The following is a 23,804-nucleotide window of genomic DNA, read 5'->3' as shown; positions in this document are numbered from 1 at the left end:
TCCCCATGCCATTGGCACTTTGGTTTTTATTGCGGTATAAACAAGGTCCTAAGCCTGCTGTGATTGATGGGAGGTACCTTATCAAAACACCAAAAATATAATTATACTAATGTCACGAGCACTTTATTAATCAAAGGTCATTTTCTGGTCATCAATGTTGAAGGTTTTGTCTGCATTTATAGGTATTTGTACTCGATTATACATATTATTTTCACATTTCGGGAAGAAAAATCTAATTAATCTTTAAATCACAGTAGGACATATATTGATGACAGTTTGGAGTACATTGCCAAATCGTCAGGTTCGAAGCAATGACACATAATAAGTCTATACGGCGATATGGGTCTTTCTTTGATAAAGTACAACAACTTAACTCTTTTCAAAACTGAATTCAATTTGTTCGTTGTTGGCAGTAACATAACATATACAGGTGTGTCTTATGACAACTAAATATACCTGACTATCACAGTACAGGTGTGTCATCTAACGATCAAAGATATATCTTACTGTCACGATACAGGTGGTGTCATCTAACGATCAAAGATATATCTTACTGTCACGATACAGGTGGTGTCATCTAACGATCAAAGATGTATCTTACTGTCACGATACAGGTGGTGTCATCTAACGATCAAAGATGTATCTTACTGTCACGATACAGGTGGTGTCATCTAACGATCAAAGATGTATCTTACTGTCACGGTACATGTGGTGTCATCTAACGATCAGAGATATATCTTACTGTCACGATACAGGTGGTGTCATCTAACGATCAAAGATATATCTTACTGTCACGGTACATGTGGTGTCATCTAACGATCAGAGATATATCTTACTGTCACGATACAGGTGGTGTCATCTAACGATCAAAGATATATCTTACTGTCACGATAAAGGTGGTGTCATTTTGTGATCAAAGATATATCTTATTGTCACGATACAGGTGGTGTCATCTTGTGATCATAGATATATCTTATTGTCACAATACATGTGTGTCATCTTTTGATCAAAGATGCGCTTTAAGGCTTCGATAATGGAAAAACCATCACGGCTAAAATCGTCAATCAGATTGGTCAGTTTGTATTAAAGTTATTATACTAATAATAATGATAATACATTTTATTTTCTGAGGATAAATCCTGTTAAGCAAAGCGTGTCTTCCACAGGGTCGTCTTGTTAGTAAAATATTAGTTAGTAAAATCACTTAGTACAATTTCAACATTATCACAGACATAATTGCAAAACATCTTATATTAATAAATTGTTTGCCAGAAATGTGGATATTGGTATATATATATATATCTTAAAAAGAGAGTACATGTGACAGCTTATAAAGATCAGGGCTTGCACATTAAACAATTAGAATTATGATATGCATGCAGGTAGTCAGTAAAATAACTATCACAATTACTATGCTAGAAAGAGTGGGAGTAAACCGGTTTATCACAGGAAATATAAAAGTTATTTTGAACTAAACCCCATGCGATTGCCTTCTAAACACACAATTTACGTTTGAAACGTGCGGTAACGTTTCAATATTGATTGGTCCATTTGTCAACATTGGACTGAGTGAGAAAAGGAACCAGTCGGTCTTGAAACTTTGAGACACGTTTGCTAGTACATTTGTTGTGTATAATATAAAATAATGGTACTTAAGACTAAGATGCAGATGTGGTCTTTATCTTTCTTTCTACTCCTAACAACCTTTTATTTCCTAGCGCCTTGCTTGGCTTGGTGTTAAAAATGGTAGCTGTTGTTCCAAGCTTAACGTTCAGCATTAAAGGTAATGACAACAACTGGTTCACCCGTTGTCAGTATAATGTGACGGGGTGGAATTCTGTGCTGGATGCCTTCGGCATGGTATTTCAGTGAGATAGCACTATAAAGTCGGTATCAGATCCGCGCTATCACAAGGAGACAGATACACCAACATAACCTGTCTCCGGCACACATATGCACACACACAAGCATGCTCGCATACACAAAACACATTGAGGCACGTCCTTAAATGACCTAAGCTGTTAATAGGACGTGAAACAAAATAAAACCAAACCAGATGCGGTCATCTGATTATCTAAGATTTGCTCGACTGCTATGGTTGGTGTGCTGCCAATCGTTGACTTAAGATGAAAAATATTCAGACGGTCGGTCATATAAGTTCTATAATGCACTACACAGCGATAGAAGATCAACCTTGCTGTTCAACCTAACGTGTAGGAGTAAAAGTTAAACAGTAAATTGTGTAACGTTTGAGACAGTTGAATAGACATCTTTGCCGTACAGCTATATTTCATTATATGTTTCGAAATATTTTAGACATGTAAAAAATGTCTATCATAAGAAAATATTTAGCAATAGTCACACTTATGTTACATTCATATTTGAATACGAATATTTGTGAACTTCCTGTATTCCAATATGGATATGACATAAAGGTTAGGATAATTTTATCCCTGATGAAGGGCTAAGCCCGAGAGCTTCGACGAAGAGTGACTATTGCTTTAATGACCATATGGTGCAGAACAGGTTCACTTTGTACTGGTTTCCTCATTGGCTTACTCATTTCTTTAATAAGTCATTCACTATTTTTCATTACTAGTGATGTTATGTAATGATGCGAAACAGGTTGTGCAGGTTTGGGAAAAGAATAGAAAGAATATGTCTGCTTTATCATACAGCATGTTATCGTAATAAGCACTAAATACCAGACACAATGCAGAATATATTTTCCCTATTCTCTGTCTTCCACTTAGAAGAAACCAAAAATGTATCGCATACCCCAATTGCGACGCTTGGTGTTTTTTTCTGCCATTCACTTCGCTTCTCTTTCTTTTCATGGTTTATGCCTGGATCCTTGTGTTTATATTACATGTACCTTATTTGTTACGAGGATGTTATCCAAACAAATAAACAAACAAATACGCAAACGATACAGGTGTTGTCATTAAGCATTTAAAGATTAAAATAAATGTGTATACAAGTGTTGCACTAGGTTCATAAAATATATATCTAACTGTAGGTATCGACATCAGACTTACAAATCAATCATAGTGAGAAATACCTCCATATATATATATATCCATAATCATAACATATAAAATATTAGCAATCCTATATAAAACTAACTTAATATAGCATATAGAAGGACGCCATCTCCATATGTCCTAACCTGTTTCGAGGATAAACATGTTCATTTATGCATCAAGAACTACTTAGATTTCTTGGGTTTTTTAATGGTGCAGCAGTTAACGAATCGTGGCTGAAAATTTCATAACATCTCAGAACGGTCACTTGTTCACAAAAGCATTGACCAAGTCGAATTTTCAGTGTTCCGTTGAGTCGAACGTCTACCGATATTAAACTATTTAACTTATACCATATACGTGTATGTAATTTTCTGATTCTATTTCTTTTTTGCTATGTTGCAAATCACAGCTTAATCACAGGTGTATGTGATTGTGCGTTTATTTTCTCTAGTTGGTTAAGTATAAATGAGGGGGAAAATCAGGTTTTGAAGCCTTGTTTTTCGCAAATGATTTATATCGTCTCCAGAATAAAAGATTTCCATTGAAAATTTAAGACAGACCAACAAATTTCAAATTCGTGAGATAGCTAATTAAGGATCAATGCTCCACTGTTTTCTTATTTTCGTTTAGACAGTGACCTCAGTATAATGTGACCGGGTGGAACGTCCTGCTGGGTGTCTTCGGCAGTATGTTTCAGTAAGGTGGCACAATAAAGTCGACATCAGTTCCGCGCTATCACAAGGAGACACACACGAACATATCGCAGCCACCCAAAACACACACGCATACACTTCACGCATGCATCTTGCACACAGGGGAGGCCGTCCTTAACTGACCATAGCTGTTGATAGGACGTTAAACAATGCTAAACCAAATCAAACCAAACCTCCATTTTAGTTCGTTTTGATAAAACTATAACCAGTTGAGCAGAGCCACTTCCGTTGACCACGTATAGCTCCGTCGGATAGACAGATGATACATAGTAAACACATCTGATATCCAAAGTTCGATTTCCGGTCCTTATCCGCTGAATTTTCGATCTAAGCACTGTTGCTGTTTGCGATTTGTTTATAAAAGTCCCGAAATGTATGTTTTTCTTGTCAGAAATGATTCATCAGAGCTATATTCCTGGCGAAAATACACTTTCAAATGCGTAATTATAGATTTTAGAAGTGGTACGGGAAAACGTAACGTAAATTTCATGTCTCAAATTCTTTATTTTTCTGTAAGTCAAGTAGTTCAATTTTGTCTAATATTATTATCATTTCCATGACCGCGTTTCATGTAATCATTCTATTATTGTATATCAGTTCGATAAAAAAAAATCGTTTGGCCATAACTTGCACAAACCCAGAAAATACGTGACCCTCGTTAGATAGACACTTTAGAATGTTTACCTGTTAAACGTGACTCGTTATCATGTGACGATGGTCTAGGGGATCGGTTACCTTACTACGGAAAGGTGGTTCACAAACAAATTCACAAACAAACCCCCATTTTTGGTAAACACCATGATTTCTCTGCTTCATTTTCTAAATAAGCTCGTATCTCTCAAGTGGTCAAGTAAGATTGACGGCATAGACTTCGCGCCGGAAGAAATATTTCATTCCCCGTATCAGTTGGGTTGGAACACTTTAACGCTACAGTGATGTATACAAGTAAAGATACTAGAAAATGGGAAAGGTAATTGGGAGGGATATCACTATATTTAACCACAGAGTACCCAAAAATAGCCACAAGCACACTCACCTGTGTAGCGGTCGACATGGAAACCGATTACGAGTGGGCTAACCAGAGTATAAAGGGAAGGTCGTGATGCGACGATATTTATATATATATATAACTTTCAGAATAACATATCTAAATATCTCAAATCTTTAACGTTACAAGCTGCCTATATCTTTATATCTCAAAATTGCAGTACGCTGTATTACCATACAGTCAAAGTTATACTCTGGAAACAGCAGGATCAGTATGGATTCAGTCAGTGACTTGTTCTTCTATTCAAGTTTGGGATTTGAAGAGCTGTTTTAGAAACTCTCCATTTTTTTCTCTGGACAACTTTAAGTTTGTAAGTCTTATAAGTGTTTCTTTAGCAACATTGCTGGATTTTTGTGTTACCTTGACATTTCGGTCTTAATTAGAGATTTGGACACAGGTGATCTGCTTACCTGTTTTGTATTACATTGTGATCTGCGTTATCGAAGAGATTGAAGAAGCCACTGACATTAAACATTATGAGGTAAGAAACAATCATATAAATAAGATTTAAAAACAAACAAGTTCGCAGCCACTCCTCAGGTAAGTACGCCAAATTGATTGTCAAATAAATCTTTGTTTTATAAATGTTCTGAAAGGCACTATGACCATGGCAAAGACTTACACATGCCCCTAGCATCGCCGACAAGTCCTAGAAGGACGAACCAGTTGCATCAATAAAATTTATATTTTGGCAAACTTTATCTATTACCAAATTTTGAAGGTTCAATCACATGCATGTTAGTTACATATACATCTACCTGCATTTAAAGTAATTTGGTAAATTACTTTCATCAAAGAAGATAACATTAAGTTTACAGATACACTGATTAAAATTTCGTCTTCCTCTTTATTACTTATGGAGAAAATAATGCAATATGACAATTGTTTTAATATTAGGTTTCAAATATTTAGACCATAAACAGAAACAAAATTAAAATAACGTTAAACTACAATATTTTTTTCTCTCTAAAATTCAAGAGAGGCCTCATACTCGAACTTTTACCTAACAATTCGGTAACCGCAGTCGTAGGAATAAACAAACATTGTTCGGCTATGCCCAAATGATGATGTTTCAAAAAGATTGCGCTATGTGAATAAGTACACAATGTCACATAAATTTAAAAGTATTGTGAAACTTGAATCGTCTTGATCAATAATATCTCTTTACCAACACGAACGATTGTCTAAGGTTCACATTTTTACATTATACTTGTATCCACCGGTTAATGGAATGATCTTGCTTAGCATTCAATTACATTTCTAGGGGGCCAATTGTTGCATTCGCCCATTTGCATACTACAAGTTCAGCCTAGAATACACTCCTGTATTACAAAACATCTGTTTACGTGAAATCGAACCGTGTTTATTTTAATGCTAATTTATGTGATGTTTAGCTCGGTGTTAAAACACAGTCCTCACCACTGTTCCCTTGTCGTATCAACTGGACTCGTAGGCGTTAATAAGTGAAACATTACGTGCCCTTTCAGTATATAGAGTTTCAAATACCAATGCATTTTCGTTGATGGTTATGACGTACTAACAAGAACCAAGCTGTTGCGAGGACGTTTAGCCCAAAACAAACTAATTCATTGATGACTGTAAGCCAGATCTTCAAACAAACATACAATACATCGACCAGTCGATGCTCGGGGGCATCAACGTAGGAGAAGGGTATTTCGAGGAAAGGAAGTCTATTATCGATTGCTTTCAAAAATATTTAATGTATTTTTCAAAAGCTTGTGTTTACCAGGTTATAAAATTGCTCGTTTATATAGCTTTACCATTCTGCTTTTCTCTTTAAATAGGAGGTAGGTTATAAAATTTGTCGTTTGTAAGACGTTACAATCTTGATTTCGTCGTGACACTTGAGGTAATGCAATTAGTCGTTTATACAACTTTACCATCCTGATTTCTTTGTGACATACGAAGATATAAAATTGGTCGTTTATACAACATTTCCATCCTGGTTTCCTCGTGACATTCGAGGTTATAAATTTGGTCGTTTATACAACTTTACTATCTTCGTGACATAAAAGGACAAAAAAATGGTCATTTATACAACTTTATAATTCTGTTTTTTTCGTGACACACGATGCTATCAAATGGTCGTTTATACAACTTTACCATATTGATTTCCTCGTAACATTCGAGGTTATAAAATTGGTCGTTTATACAATTTTACTATCTTTGTGACATAAAAGGACATACATTTGGTCATTTATACAACTTTACTATCTTTGTGACATAAAAGGACATAAAATTGGTCGTTTATACAACTTTACTATCTTTGTGACATAAAAGGACATAAAATTGGTCGTTTATACAAATTTACTATCTTTGTGACATAAAAGGACATAAAATTGGTCATTTATACAACTTTACTATCTTTGTGACATAAAAGGACATAAATTTGGTCATTTATACAACTTTACTATCTTTTTGACATAAAAGGACATAAATTTGGTCATTTATACAACTTTACTATCTTTTTGACATAAAAGGACATAAATTTGGTCATTTATACAACTTTACTATCTTTTTGACATAAAAGGACATAAATTTGGTCATTTATACAACTTTACTATCTTCGTGACATAAAAGGACATAAAATTGGTCTTTTATATATTTTATTATAATGATTTGTTTGTGACATACGAGGGGAGACATAAAGTTTGTCGTTGATATATTTTCATTATCCTGATTTGTATTGTGACATACGAGGACATACAATTGGTCGTTTGTACAATTTGTACCATACTAGTTTCTTCACGACATTCTGATTCAAGGTCCCGGCTTATGTCATGTAAATGGTCCTATTACATTCACGGTCTATTGAAAGGTCATGACACACATGTATATACATAGGTCTAATAAGTAAGAATGATATTATGATCGGGTATAGACAACAGATTGAAATAAAGTAATTCTTTATATACGTGTCACGTAAATTGGAGTAATAGCGACGTTGCAGACGAAATAATTTGTGCAACTATCGCTGATATCCTTTTCTTTTTCAGCAGACAGACGAAAATAACTAAATTTGATGTGTGTACTTAGCACTTCAGTGATAACGACAGTACACAACCCCCAGTTGTTAATTACTCAGACCTACTCATTTTTATGGGCTTTTATGTAAGTTTGTCAGTAATAGAAATGTGCTGTATAAGACCATAGCAATATTTGCTAAAATATTTCTTATTTTTATTTAAATTTTGATAGAGTTGTTATGATTTATTTATTTATTTTGAATAGCCAATCAAGTGTTTTCAACAATGAAATCGATGACGTTACAATAGCAAATAGTGTTATAAACTCATACCTGTACCAACATTTGCTTTCGCAATGCATAACAATGGCAGGATACAGATTTATATATTTGATAATATAAGTCTCCAACTGTGTTCACATTAATCAATACAGCACGAATTTTCTTGTGAAATTTCTTAGAGATAAATTTTATTTTTAGTATATTTAATTCATTCTTTAATATTCTGTTCTCGTTCCATAAATACCATATATTAATAAACCTCATCTTTAAGACAGCGTATCTGATTGGATGATACTAGTCACATGACGGGGCAATAAAACATGTCGCCCTCACGCGCTCACGTTTCCATGATGTGAAGCCTCTCTAGAAAAACCCGCAAAGGCCACCACAACTTAGTTCCGAATGACGGAAACAAACCACAACAATGGCGGCCAACCTGATCATCTCTACTACTGTGATTTGATTTTGATTGAAAGATTGGTTTTCGGCATAATGAAATATGTACAGCCCTTACAGTAGGGAATCGCGGTTCTTTGTTTCTTTTCGATTAATTAACGCAGAGGAAACAAAACATCGTGTTTCCCTACAGTAGGAGCAAGGATTGGCTAAAATTATTGGCATAATCGAAGGTTTTCTGCTGATGGCACACTAAGGCAAGATTGATTTTATGTTTTCTTTTCTCTCTTTCCTACTCTTTTTTTCTCTCTCGGAGGTCTCGTCGTAGGCACCAGTCTTTATTTTACCCTATTGAGACGAGGACGTTAATCCCTATAGGAACATAATAGCTATAACAGAAAACTATAAAGGGAGAACTATTGTCATAATAAATATCCCTAGATATTCACATGTTATCGATCTAAAATGTCTGTATCATTAAATTTCCAGGAATCTGACGTCGGAAATCTGTCGACTTAACGACATACTCGATTGTACACCAGCATGTAGAATCGCCTATCGTCACTTAAAGATGCATTAAAACAGCTTTAAAACTTAAAAAATGCACGAATTCTATCGATTTCAAGTAACAATGGATTCAATGCGTACGTTGAATGACGCCATTGATATTTACAGTTTTTGAAACAACAGAGGATTTGATGTTTTTATTTACCGAGACAAGTTTTACTAAGTTCAAGGAATGTTTATGTTTTTGTTAATGTCTGACAGAGGCGTCCGTACGTCTCCAGTTGTTACTTGTGTCCTTGTCACTATAATATTTTCTAACCTCATAACAGACTCACGTTTAGATTTCTTTGTAAAAAGAATTAAAATCAAAAACTTAGAAAGACCCGGGGTATAATTGTTTGCATCTGTAAAATTAAATACATTTGTTTTATAAACTAGACATGTTACAGGGACCAGATTTGATGGATTGTGTTCGAATTTCCATTGTCTGAAATCTAGATATCCATTTCTCCCACGACCATTACCTGTTTCCTTATTCTCGACTCATTGAATTAGGAGTTGGTAAACATTTTGGTTATCCACTAGTGGGTAACACCCTGGACGTTTGACCATTGATCAATCTTCTAATTATGACATTAAGTAACAATGCTGCTTTCCAACGTCATTTTCCACTGTGACGTCATAGTTCATAGCAACTGTTGAATGGTTGAAACATACAATTTTCTAGATAAAATATATAAACTTTGTCAGAGAAACAGGTCCCCAAACTCGTGATGGTTGATTATCATGTTTACCTAACTCTCTTTAGTAAACTTTCCAATTGTAAAACACACTCGGTGAACATCGTATCTTTATACAATTGCAAGTTCACTAATTTGACCAACCATCACTCGTTGGAAACCTCTATATATCTTTATATATTTACATACTCGCTAAATACCACTAAAGTGACATAGTCAGTTTTTAATGCCAAACAAAACAAGTTCAAATTTTACAAAACAAGAATGAGATATTACCGTAATAACCGGATCCTTATTTTGGCTGTAAACCTCTGATGAAATCGACGGATTGGATTGTGCATGGGTTCTTAATGTTTCACAGCGCTGTTTAACACGAAGTTAACGTGACGTCATCTTTCGTTTCGGACGCTATTTTGTCGTACATTGATGTTTGGTTCAATATTTCGGGAAGTAGTTTCAATATCAAAATATTATATTGAATAATAGGAATATTCAAAACAAATGCTACTGTCATTGTTATGGTATTAATATTTTATTGCATCACAATTGTGTCGTATCTAATTGTAAAGATTTAACAATGTTTAACATATTGAAATGCTGAGTACAATACATTATGTTTTATTAGAGTGACATGTGCTTTCATAAGGATTTTCGAAATTTTTACCATTCTTTCAGAATTTTCTAGCACCCGACACAAAATGGGTAGATTGCTCATTTCGATTTATTAAATTTAGTCTATTACACTATTAAATACAATAAAATGTTAATATCATCATTAATTATATTAAAATACTGAGTACATAAAAGATTATACTCATCGTTAACAAATATAGTATATGACGATAATGGATACATTATACTGTTGAGTATATTACAGAGTTAAATATATTATAATTTATTATATAACAATATTGAATGTTTAAAAATGTTGAATATGATAAAGAAATTGAGTATATGGTAATGTCAAGTATATCAGATTTTTTTGTTATAAACTGAATATTGATTATATAAAAGTGTTGATCATATTACAGACGTTAGTGCATTCCATTTTAGTATATTACAATATTAAATATACATTAACAGTTGTCTGAATAAGGAGTCGTTTGGTAATAGTCAGTTGAGTAATATTCTGTACAAAATATTATTAAACTTTATTAAACGACCACTTTTCTTAAACGACCGGTTTTTTATTTTCCCTTGGGTGGTCGCTTATACAGATTCAACTGTATCTAAATGTTTAATATATTACATAAATATGTAAATTAGAAGTAACCATATTCCATATGTTCACCAATTAGTATTAAGCAATGTTAAGTATGTCAGATATACAACTTTTGAGCATCTTTCAGAAGCTGGTACATTTCATTTTAGTATATTACAATACTGAGTAACTTATACTATTGAGTGTTTTATGGGGCTAAGTTTATTATAATTTAGCATTTTACAATATTCAGTATATAATATATATATAAATATCATTTAATTTTAATATTACAATGCTATGTATAATAAAGTATTAATATTATTACAGAGTGAAGTATATTATAATCTGATATATTACAATATTAAGTAATTTATTGAGTATACCACAGACGTAGATTATTATAGTTTAGAACACTACAAAACTTAGTATAGCATTAAGTTAACGAGTATTACATTGTTCTATATAGTGTTTGGTATAGTCTGTTGTTTATATCACAGTGTTGCGTATGTCATTGAATTTAGAATATTGCAGTGTTTAGTGTATTACGGCAGTGAGTTAGCAACAATGTAAAAGTAAATAACATGGTTGGATAACATGAACATGGAAACATAACAACCTTATTAATTAATTCAGTTATCAAAATTATTTAGAAATTTTGCGCAAAATATTGACATTTCATGATATTATAAAACAAGACATGAAATATTCCATTTAAAAGTTGTTATCATTCTGTCAGATCTACTTATATAATGTTACAATCAAATCATAATAAGACAATGTTCAACTACAAATGTAGAATCCAGTTTGGAGAAAGGATATACCAGGGGTTTTCCTACATGGATATGAGGCAACTTATGTGCGACCCCTGCAGAACCAGAAGTTTTCTTCTTTAGTCGTTGCTAAGAGACGCTGATGAAGCAGCCAAATTGATCTACAGCGTCGGACAGTTTTTATAATGCCCTTTTATCTACGACGATTTTTTTCCTATAAGCCTATGTTTTCTGGAATATTTGTTTACTTATTGTCATCTAAATAGCATTAGTCCTAATGTGTTAATTAGAGCCACTAATGTGATCCATTCTTTCAATGTTTTTGAAAGAAAAAACAAGTTTGCGTAGTACTTCAATTCAGTACTTGCAATTACGTTGTATTTAGATTAACACATGATTTAATTTACATCAACAATGCTGAATCCTTTATCTGTGCTACAATGTGGGATTCATTATCTGTTTTGGGTTAACAACATAAAAGTTCTCTCAGTGTTCAAACATGCATAGTCATTCGTTAACAAGCTTGCTCGTTATTTAAGGTATTTTGTCAGGTGACAAAGATTGCCTATAGAAACGATGATTTTACACCTTGTGTTTTATTCGCGGAGAGTTCCTTAACCGCAGCATTTTATACAATAGTCAGAAAATGATCAAACATCTTCTCCTAACACATATAATTACACCAGCCTTCAGTCAGCTTTCGGTCAGACGATCCTTAATAAAACATACGGCTTCTGGCTTGGCACTTTTTGCTTTTTTAGAAGTGTTAATTTGATAGATACACAAGCATGGGAAACGCGAGATCTTTTATACTAACAATGTACATATCAGAACAATGGCGTTCGCGTATTTTCCGCAAACAAGCGCTCTCTGAAAAATACGAACATTGAGTTTTCCGCCGACTATCCCGCCTCTATAACTAAGTTCCATTCAAGATTGCCAATGTATTGCCCCATTCTTGTCATGTGTCATGGAATACGTTTATTCAAATACACGTAAAGTCAATATCAGGTTATAACTAACTCAGATTTTTCTCGAGATTCTCAATGAGTGTGAACATTTACGTGAGGAAATAACTTCCGGTATAGTTTAAGATTATGCGTGTGTGACGTAGCGGGAAAGATGTATGCGATCATGTGAAGGAATGGATGTGATTTCATTTTCAAAGTAAATTCTTTACATTTATTGTCTTTGGCTCTGGTCATTAGGTGTATTTATCAACCCAAACACCGACCAAAACAAAAATTCAGCATGAGTCAGACTTTATTTCTATCATCTACTGAAAATGGTACAGAATTATAAATATTACATGCACACGGTAATGAACGAACAAGGATTTAATTATGACGTCATCATGAAAATAATAGCATGACGTCCTTCTCAACAGTGATGTGAGGCGACGTTTACATTTTGTGATCGCCGTGAGAATCGTGTTTTTTATTTAATATTCATTTTGTATTTCATATTTTGGACAAGGTAAAGATCTTTCATATATATACTCTGTACGTGTATGTATGTAAACTTGGACATTCCGGCCTCTTACATCAAAAATTTTAAGGAAAACATTTGCAAACTCAAGGGTACTATTCCAATTCCTATGAGTCAAATCTCCATTTCTTCTATACGAACGAGTCATTTAACTCTTAATGAACCGAGCTACGATAAAAAAAATTATTATTGGACTCGGCTATCTGTGAAAAGTGACACGTAGTATTTCAGGTAGACTTTACATGTGTATATAAACTACGGTACCAGTCAGAAATTATTTGTATCATGTATTCAAATGAGTTATCAGAAATATTGTTGGCTTTTCTTAAAAAACAAATACAAAACACATAGCATTCTGTTTTCATACTCTTTAATAGTCAATGATTCTTCTTAACTCTAGTATATTTTCTTTTTCAGATTTTTCATTTTACGGACAGTTTACACTAGAATGGTTGACGCATGCGCTTGTCTTATCTTCGCCTCTTTTTTGGGTTTGTTTGCATCCGCCCACGCACAGGACCTCCACAAGGGAACACGAGCGTAAGTAAACAAGCCCCTTCTGTCTCGAGACAAGTCATGACTCGGTTTAAACATTTTATACAAGGTATTTTACGAAGCTTTGTCGAGTCCTTAAAATAAAGTCGACGAAACAAGTAACATAATAAAATACAATATACCAAATTATGTATTAGACGCGTGCTTTTAATATAGTTGCAGAGTATTGCTTACCGTATTTCAAGCACAGCGAAGACAGAATCCAAGCGCCGTATGAAGGAATTTTTTGATAATGTGTTTTAAACATTAATGAATAAAAAAAAAGATCAGGAAAATTATATTCAACTGGTGATATGTAGCTTCCCATGTCTAGTATTTGTTGTATAACATGTAGCATTAAGCGATGAGTTAAACTTCATCTTGTTATAGTAAGTTGTATAAGTTCCTGTATAAAGTGTACATAAAATAAACCATGAACAAATATTCTTTTAAAGTTTTTGTTTGAACAATGCATAACTAATTATGACACCAGATATCAATAAATAAGTCAATAAACAAAGGATTGATCAACTCGATTACCTGTATCTGAGCGAGATGGGGATATCTCAGTCAAGGGCTTAGATTCTGTGACAAAATCTTAAAAATCTAAGCAAAGGTTGCGATGTTACAGAATCTTTGCCTTCCACGTGCACTGAGATAACCCGATCTAGAAATGTAGCTAGTTAATATAGGAAATATGTTATTTTTCTATCGCACCAAACTTTTCAATTTTGTTATAATTTACGAGCATCAGGTCATGGGCTAAACAAATATGGGATAATATTTCTGTTCATTTAAAGAAGCAATTAGAACAAATTAATGCAGAAGCGACCAGAATTGTAAATGGGGCTACTAAATTGACCAGTATAAACAAACTCTCAATTGAAGTAAGATGGAGTACACTAACTGAAAGACGCCAAAAGCATAAACTTATTCAATTTTGTAAAATGGTACATAATCTAACTCCTGAATATCTATCCATCCTTATCCAACCGCAAATAGCAGATACCCATAGGCATAGTACTCGTCAATCAAATAATATTTCATCTCTCCGTTGCAAAGCTAGTTACTATATGTCATCCTTTTTACCTTCCACTATATCATCTTGGAAAAATATGCCAGTTGAAATTAGTACAAATTCCTCTTTATCACATTTCAAGAAATACCACGAAAAAGATGCACGACCGTCCCCTCCTTCTTACTACTATTCTGGAAAAAGAATTGCCCAAATATACCATACCAGACTAAGACTATCATGCAGCACTCTAAATGACCACCTATTTAAAAGACAACTTGTAGAAAGTCCACTATGTACATGCGGGGAAATAGAGGATAATATCCAATACTTACTCATATGCCCGAACTATAATGTTTTACGGCAAACTTACTTATTATCACTACCCCTCAACACCACAACTAATTTGTTATTATATGGTGATATAAATTTACCGGCAGCAGTTAATCTTGATATTTTTACATCTGTACATAATTATATCATGCAAAGCAAGCGTTTTAACTGAAAATATATGATAATCAACGCATGAATACTTATCTTAATTTGTTTTCTATGTAACAGATGTGCTAACAGTATGAGTGAGCGCAATGGGCATGAAACCATATTATGAACAAGTTTCTCATTTTGTTTGTGTTTAGGCGTACATCATTCCGAGGCGTCATTTCCTACTTGAGTATCACTATTCACATTCATCGAAAATTGTTACATTGCTTACATGTCCCCTTTATATTTCTGCCATTCTACGAAATTATTTTATGTATATGCATTATAACCTAATTATTTCAATATGATTTAATGATTACTATATCTGCTGTCAGTATCGTAAATCTAACGTAACGAAACGGACATTGTATAGTACTTATAGTACTTGTTTCCGAATCGTTGTTGAGTATATATTGAAAATATAATGCATTGTATATTTCCAGAAATAAATACAGTTTAAACTAAATAAATAAGGCCTATTCACTCCTAAAGCTACGTTTGAATTCTTCCGCGTAAACATGGAAGTCCCACAATGTGGTTTATATTTCATGTACAAGGAATCGACAGAATAGAATAGCAATCATAACACGAATGTACCATTGGGTTTGCGCTAGGATTTATACATCGCTATGTGAAAATTCCGCGAATCTCGCGTAAAGGTACCCGACAGATCAGTGAGCTAAAATAATGTAGCACGTTGGGTATCCCTTTTTAAGGTGCAAGAGTAAATATAGGACGAAAATCCCGTAAACGAGCAATAACAAAACATGAAAAATAAGCAAGAAGAAAACAAAAATCATAAAAGCAGCTCCAACTCACCTAGCCCAACCTCTCTTTCATGACAAAAAATAAATATCTTCTAAAAAGTAAAGGCTTTATGTCGAGGCAAATCGTTCTAAAACAGCCACAAAACTTTGCATGGGCGTACGAGAGCCACGGAAAACCAACATCCATAGAAAAATAACGTCTGGCACTATATATCTAGACTTTGGTCGATAGACCAAAAGTCATTAATCTATTCCTTTAAACATTGCCCATTGGCATTAGGAACTTCATTGTAAAACATAATCGAAATAAATGTCCGATACATCTCCGTCATAAATAGCTACATGTTTACCTTTTTTCTCTTTGACTAAATCGGTCTGTTTATTTTGTCGACAAAACACATGAGAGGCATGATTCTGTATTAACATGTACTAACACTGGTGGACCATTACCGTTTATTGTTTTCATTATTTCGTTTATTTTTCAAAAACCGATTATTTTTCTCTTTTTATGTTTATTTTTTTTAATTACCGTTGAAAGAGCCAGCTTTACAAATACCATGCAATCGGTGTGGAAATTAATCGAAAGGAATATAATTATACTTCTTTAAATCAACGAAACATATTTAATATAGAGGTCATTTGCAAATATTTTCAACAATTTTAAATTAAGGTCATTTGCAGTATTGATATTAAATACTAGACAGGATATTCATATCTAACTTTAATAATTACAATTAGCTCAAATGTCTTTAATCTCTTGCGAGCATTCGGAGCAATTAAACTCTGGCGAACTGACAATCAAGCCGCAGATATAACCACGGTTGAGAAAGTCAATGAGCTGAAATGATTGGTCGCCATCTGGCCGGAAAAGATTACTTACCATATGGTGGTAAACATTATCTACTAGCGCCATCTGGTGACAAATCAACTCCTGTATGGATGTCAATTATCATAAAGCCTATCATCGGTTATATATCTAAAGACCAATCACTCTAGGAGCTGTTCATTGTCATTTTCTTATTAATTGATTTTTGTCTTGTAATAAAGCCGTCAGATATTTACAAAGGTCATTATGATATTGTCAAACACTCGACTTTATTACTAACAAAATGTCATATCCAATATAACACTCGACCTTTGTCCCAGTTACTCAGTAATATTTGATCTATGGAGCATATCCTACAGGTAATTGTCGTAACTTGTTTGAACAATGTGTTTGCGTCTCGTGCTGTGATGCTGTAACATATAATCATTGACATTGTTTTTACAAAAAAACACTTTGTTTTTTGGATTGATCAAAATCAAGAATTGAATTTTCAGTTTGGTGTCGAACCTTGATGACGTCAGCGTGGAGCTTGTAGATGCGGTGCGAGCGGTACGGAGACTAAAGAAATTTTTAAATGAGTAAGTATAGGACGCTCAGTAATGTAAAACTTAGACTGTTATGTCCATTAACTTTGTGTACTGTATCGTACACAAAATCTAAGTATGCTACTTTAATGTGACAAGTGTATGGTAGATAACACGTAACCAAATTAAAAGTGTGAAATTTTTGGTAAAACGTAAATTTAAAATGTTGTTTTCACAGGCTACTGTGAAAACAGATATTTTCATTGGGGCAAAATTTCGTGGTTTTTCTGACAAAACACCATTCCCTGGGTACATGAATTCGTGGATTACGAGTACCAACTCTAACGCAAAATTGCTTCATGCATATCAAAATTGAAATTACTTCATGGAACTCTGAATTCGTGGATGAAGATAACCCACGAATCCACCAAAATTGAAAACCAATGAAAATGAGTGATTTCACAGTAAGCGTACTGATGAGTACGCTAGAAAATATCTCCCGCCTTTTTCCATGAACTGACATTTCCGGTTGAATAGCTTTTGCATCATTCATAAAAGAAAGATATAAAACTAATGCAAATGATTAATGAAATGTTATAAAATTAGGACGCTTGTCCAACTTCATTTTCTATTTATTTGTCTGTACTTTTGCCCTTTCGCCTGTCTTTCCATGGACTTATATGCGTCTTTTTTTGATAGTGAAGCGCCTTCCTGTCTGGTGTCTGCTACAGACTGTTCTATGGGTTACATTGACCCTATCGAGGGGTTCATAGACGTGGTCAGTAACCCAAACAGTCCGGGAAAGCGGTCAGTAAGGAGTGTAGAGAATCGGACACTTCTGCAAAAAAGGTAAGAAAAAAGTGCACATTGGGTTCCGGATTTTACCAACCTGCTGTTTTTGCAATCGTCTGGCAATCTAGAACAACCGAATTTTCAAAATTTAAGTCAAAAATTTGAAGGTGTTGATTGATTTCATTTTTAAGAACGCATTCATAACCATAAGAGCCTTTTTATAAGTATACACGTTGGTTTTGTCGGTATAGTTTGCTAAGCGTTTGACAGATGTTGTTTATTTGTTTTCATCGTTATAGTTTAGCAGATCCTTTAACTCAGTATGTTTCTTGTATATGCTGCTTGCTAGGTGCCTCTAACGCATTATGCATGTTGTCTTCGTATGGGTTGTTTGATAGACGCCTATGCATCTGTGTCCATGTTGTCTTGTCTGCGTTGTTCGCTAGGACCATGTAACGCAGTATTCATGTTGTTTTTAGGAGCGTTGGTTGCTAGGCGCCTGCGAGTCATTGTTTCCTGTCTGCATTGTTCGATAGATGCTTTTCTATTATCTTGTGTATTATAAAAATGTGTGTATTGTACCTGTATTGTTCTATAGGATATTGTCAGTCATTGGAACTTTGTTTACCGGTATTGTTCTATAGGATATTGTCAGTCATTGGCACCTGTATTGTTCGCTAAGCGCCTGGAATATTGTTTGAATGATGTTGTTGACTGTACTTTCCGCCTTTAAGAAGCACATGTAACTCGCTAGTAATGTTGTTTTTCCTATACTGTTCACTGGGCAGCTGAAACTCAATTCTAATATCGTACTTGCCTGTATTCTTCGCTAGACGCCTGTATTATTGACAAGTGTATTTCTAGTAACTCGCGTTTGCCTGTTTTATTCGCCAAGTGCCTCGAATCAGTATATATGCTGATTTTACCTGTGTTCTGTGGTAGGCGCTTGTCAATCATCATTACTCTAACTCGTGATTGGTGTTACTTTTGTTTGTATTGTTCTGTAGGTACTTATTGTAACTTGATGATTGCACGTATTGTTTGCTAGATGCGTGTCAATGTGTGTTTATTTGTTCTGCTGTATAATTAATGTGTAAACAACACGCTGCTAAAATAGATTCTTCACTGATTCATTATCCAATTATATTATAACATATATGTAACTCGCTGTATTCCCTTCACAAAATGATTGTATGGCACTTTACAATACATATATATAACTATACGTCATCACATGACAATGAAGTATTGTTAAGAATGATTATGGAACAGAATCACTAGATCGGGGTTAGAATGATAATGGCATAGAGCTCCACGTGGTGACCAAGAATCAACTCCTCTTATATCAACAGCATCCTATATTCTTCATCATGTATTCCATCTGCACTCTCAAATAGATTTACTATCTAGTTGAAACTCTAATTCTATGTGAATGATATCGGTCTTAAAGTTAAAATCCTGCTAAGCCTATGGCTGTCTGCCAGAACCACGCCATTTTTTTTTACTGGTCTGTATCATAATCCATCTTTGTGGAGTAGGTGAGAGAAAACTTTCAAATAATTTCACAATTAATATATTATAAAATGCATTATCCATACCATAGGAGAGGGCTTGTATAGACATAACGCCTGTTGCCCAATTCCTTTTGAATTTGTATAAGATGAAGTATTGAATAATAATTTTGTGAAATGAAAAAGTAATGTTACAGACTTCAGATTATATTCTGATGTCAGAATAGTGAGGCCATGATATAAAGCCACGGTAGCAAATATTGAAAACTTCATCAATTTGAATGAAAAATTGGATGGTTTATTTCTAAAACAAAATTGATCATATTATGTTAAAAGAAAATGAACGACGTTTCCATTTTCTATTGGGTTTTTTGAAATTTATCATTTTTTTTCCATAAATGTCATGAAATTGAATTATATATATAGATATACTGTTTATTCTATTTAGGACGTATACATGTACGTTGTGTACATGGAAGCGTGCTATACCCGTATACAGTATTTATTATACTATTTTTGATTTTCCGTCTCCCTATGTCAAAACATTACAAGTAGGCTCTAAACTCTGAGTTATGTGATGAGGTACCTGTTGAACACAGTATTTAGCCGTGATGTTACGTAATTTTCGCCTTCTGACCTGCAACTATATTTGTTAGAGTATTACCAATATGGAACAGATGAGCGCACTTCATAAAGATAATACTCAAAGATTTTCTTAACATGTGAGGTGTTTGATTTAAAGGTTCGTTGATATCTCAACATGTTTCTTCTGTGTAATTATTGCAAGTAATAATAATGCAACGGAAGGTTTACAAAGAACGTGTGCTTCTGTGTGCGATTGCATGTGTATGCAAGTGTTAAATGAAATGATCCTAATTGTGCAACGCTCAATGTTCAATCACATTGAACAAATGACGTCATTTCTAATTGAAAAAGGTTTATATTGAAAGTAGTATGACATTGTTTGTTTCTTTGGTAGTCTCATGATATAGTCATGCAACGCAATACCAAACTTAAGAAAATTATATTTGTATTTACAATATCATATTTGCTATGTTTGGTTCTATGCGAATTTATTCCTGAAAAATGTATGTAAAACAGTTGCATTTGCATGAGTGCAAGATACGATGTTGAATCTGTGATCGTTTCCTTGGTAACATGCATTGCCTTTGAACACACTATTTCGTTCCCCTCTCACCGTTGCTATATACGTACCATACAATTTGCAAAACTAGTAGGTATTAGCTTACATATTATATTCTCACTTTTATTTTATTTAATTTCTAGGTACGTGAACGATATCCTTAATAAGCGGGAACTTATAGGACGAATGCAATCGACGCTCACCGACATTCTCAACGTCATCCATAACGAAAGGTACGTTCATTTAATTTATCAAAATATATATGACACGCTAATGGTTAATATTCATGGTCAATAACCTTAATGACGTCATATTTGATCGTATCAGTTATCAATTAGCACCATGTTTTACCGTCAGTTGTTAAGGATTAACGTTTAAATTATATACGCCAAGCGTAGTAAAAGGAAGTAAGCTACAAGTGTATATCTACCTATTTCATCGGAATCAGTGTCAATTTACCCTAATCATATAAAACATGGGCGAACGTCATCTAGTGTTCCACATGTATCAACCTTTATCATTTATTATTATGGATGTGGTAGTATAAAGGATTAACAATACCAAATTCATTATAATAAATTATAAAGGCTACTTCCTTTTATTACGCTGGGCGTAGATAATTTAAACGTACCCTTAACAACTGACGGTAAAACATGGTGCTAATTGTTAATTGATACGATTAAATATGACGTCATTGTTTATTGACGCTAAGGTTTTTTAACCTTGTGTATATCTTATGTATTGACGCTGTGGTATTTTAACCTTGTGTATATCTTATGTATTGACGCTGTGGTATTTCAAACCTTGTGTTGACGCTGTGGTATTTTAACCTTGTGTATATCTTATGTATTGACGCTGTGGTATTTTAACCTTTTGTATTGACGCTGTGGTATGTTAACCTTTTGCATTGACGCTGTGGTATTATGACCTTGTGCATTGACGCTGTGGTACTTTAACCTTTTGTATTGACGCTGTTGTATTTTAACCTTTTGTATTGACGCTGTGGTATTTTAACATTGTGAAATGACGCTGTGGTATTTTAAACCTTGTGTATTGACGCTGTGGTATTTTAACCTTGTGAAATGAAGCTGTGGTATTTCAAACCTTGTGTATTGACGCTGTGGTATTTTAACCTTGTGAAATGACGCTGTGGTATTATCACCTTGTGCATTGACGCTATGGTACTTTAACCTTTTGTAATGTCGCTGTGGTATTTTAACATTGTGAAATGACGCTGTAGTATTTCAAACCTTGTGTATTGACGCTGTGGTATTTTAACCTTTTGTATTGACGCTGTGGTATTTTAACCTTGTGAAATGGCGCTGTGGTATTTTAACCTTTTGTAATGACGCTATGCTTTTTTAACCTTGTGAAATAAGGCTGAGGTATTTTAACCGTATGTATTGACGCTGTGGTATTCTAACCTTTTGTATTGACGCTGTGATATTTTGACCTTTTGTATTGACGCTGTGGCATTTTAACCTTTTGTATTGACGCTGTGGTATTTTAACCTTTTGTATTGACGCTGTGGTATAATTACCTTGTGTAATGACGCTGTGGTAATTTTACCTTTTGTATTGACGTTGTGGTATTTTAACCTTTTGTATTGACGCTGTGGTATTTTAACCTTGTGAAATGACGCTGTGGTATTTTAACCTTTTGTATTGACGCTATGCTTTTTTAACCTTGTGAAATAAGGCTGAGGTATTTTAACCGTATGTATTGACGCTGTGGTATTCTAACCTTTTGTATTGACGCTGTGGTATTTTGACCTTTTGTATTGACGCTGTGGCATTTTAACCTTTTGTATTGACGCTGTGGTATTTTAACTTTTGTATTGACACTGTGGTATAATTACCTTGTGTAATGACGCTGTGGTAATTTTACCTTTTGTATTGACGTTGTGGTATTTTAACCTTGTGTATGGACGCTGTTGTATTTTAACCTTGCGCTGGCGCTGTGGTATTTTAACCTTGCGCTGGCGCTGCGGTATTTTAACCTTGCGTTGACGCGGTGGTATATTAACCGTATGTATTGACGCTGTTGTTTCTTAACTTTATGTGTTGACGCTGTTGTATTTTAACTTTGTGCTGACGCTGTGGTAATTTAACCTTGCACTGACGCTGTGGTATTTTAACCTGCTGTATTGACGCTGTTGTTTCTAAACCTTGTGTATTGACGATGTGGTATTGTCAACCTTGTGTATTGACGATGTGGTATTTTCAACCTTGTGTATTGACGATGTGGTATTTTCAACCTTTTGTATTGACGCTGTGGTCATTTACCTCTGATACTGATGCTGTGTTATTTCAACACCGTGTTGACACTGTGGTATTTTGTCATTGTGTGAACATTGTGGTCTAGGATTTGTACATTTTACCCTTGTAGATAATGTATTGTTTCAATTCACAGGAAACGAAGCTGCAAGCTGAATTTGGGTTTCCACTGTCAGACAGAAGAGTACTCGGCGATAGCAGACATGTATAACTTTCTGCAGAGTGCCATGAGTCCGGGGAAACGGTGATAGACATATAAACAATTATGCAGCGCAAGTTATTAAAAGAAGGATGACCGAGTGCAGATACGTTGTATATCGTATATTTCCCTCTAACAAAATTCGCTTTCACTTTTCGAACGGAACTTAAACAATACATAAATGGATAATTGAAAGTGAACAATAGTGAAAGCACTCCTTTTTAAAAGTGTTAGTAAAAACTTTATGAAACCAATCCAAAGAGTTATTTACGGTTCGTGCAAAAAATTCATTCAGTTTCAATGAAAACCAAAAGAATCTCTCCGAAAGCGATCTCAACCACAATACGTATAGTTCCTCAGATATTTCTTTGTGATATATTTTGAATTTATTTTAAAATAAAGTTGACTAAGAGTTTAACGTTTTCTTTGTACTTACTGCTATTTTGATATAAGTGGATACCAGTATGCTACTATTGTGTTTTAACATGTCGTTGGAACGGTACAAATGAACAGCTTCCTGACGGATGGGAGTACCAAAGCGGCCATCCTCGACATCCAGGGGTTTCGCTCAAT

The 23,804-nt window shown here is 34.2% G+C and overlaps 1 protein-coding gene across 2 annotated transcripts in view; it reads left to right on the top strand.

Annotated features, from left to right (window-relative positions):
* The window catches only part of LOC110455247, a 29,365-nt gene extending 5,727 nt beyond the window's left edge, over window positions 1-23,638 (top strand). The window contains exons 1-6 of one of the 2 annotated variants that reach the window (XM_021505248.1): window positions 5,017-5,268; window positions 13,578-13,700; window positions 17,280-17,363; window positions 18,009-18,158; window positions 20,900-20,989; window positions 23,169-23,638. In XM_021505248.1, coding sequence (XP_021360923.1) covers window positions 5,264-5,268; window positions 13,578-13,700; window positions 17,280-17,363; window positions 18,009-18,158; window positions 20,900-20,989; window positions 23,169-23,280 — 564 coding nt within the window. In that variant the 5' untranslated portion in view covers window positions 5,017-5,263 and the 3' untranslated portion in view covers window positions 23,281-23,638. Of the gene's footprint in view, window positions 1-5,016; window positions 5,269-13,577; window positions 13,701-17,279; window positions 17,364-18,008; window positions 18,159-20,899; window positions 20,990-23,168 lie in introns of those variants that run through there. The other variant, XM_021505249.1, reaches the window with a different exon arrangement.
* Window positions 23,639-23,804: the final 166 nt, after the last annotated feature.

This window comes from Mizuhopecten yessoensis, unplaced genomic scaffold, assembly GCF_002113885.1.
Source record: "Mizuhopecten yessoensis strain PY_sf001 unplaced genomic scaffold, ASM211388v2 scaffold8183, whole genome shotgun sequence".
In the NCBI taxonomy this organism is placed as follows: Eukaryota; Metazoa; Mollusca; class Bivalvia; order Pectinida; family Pectinidae; genus Mizuhopecten; species Mizuhopecten yessoensis.
This window is presented reverse-complemented; position numbering and strand designations above follow the sequence as displayed.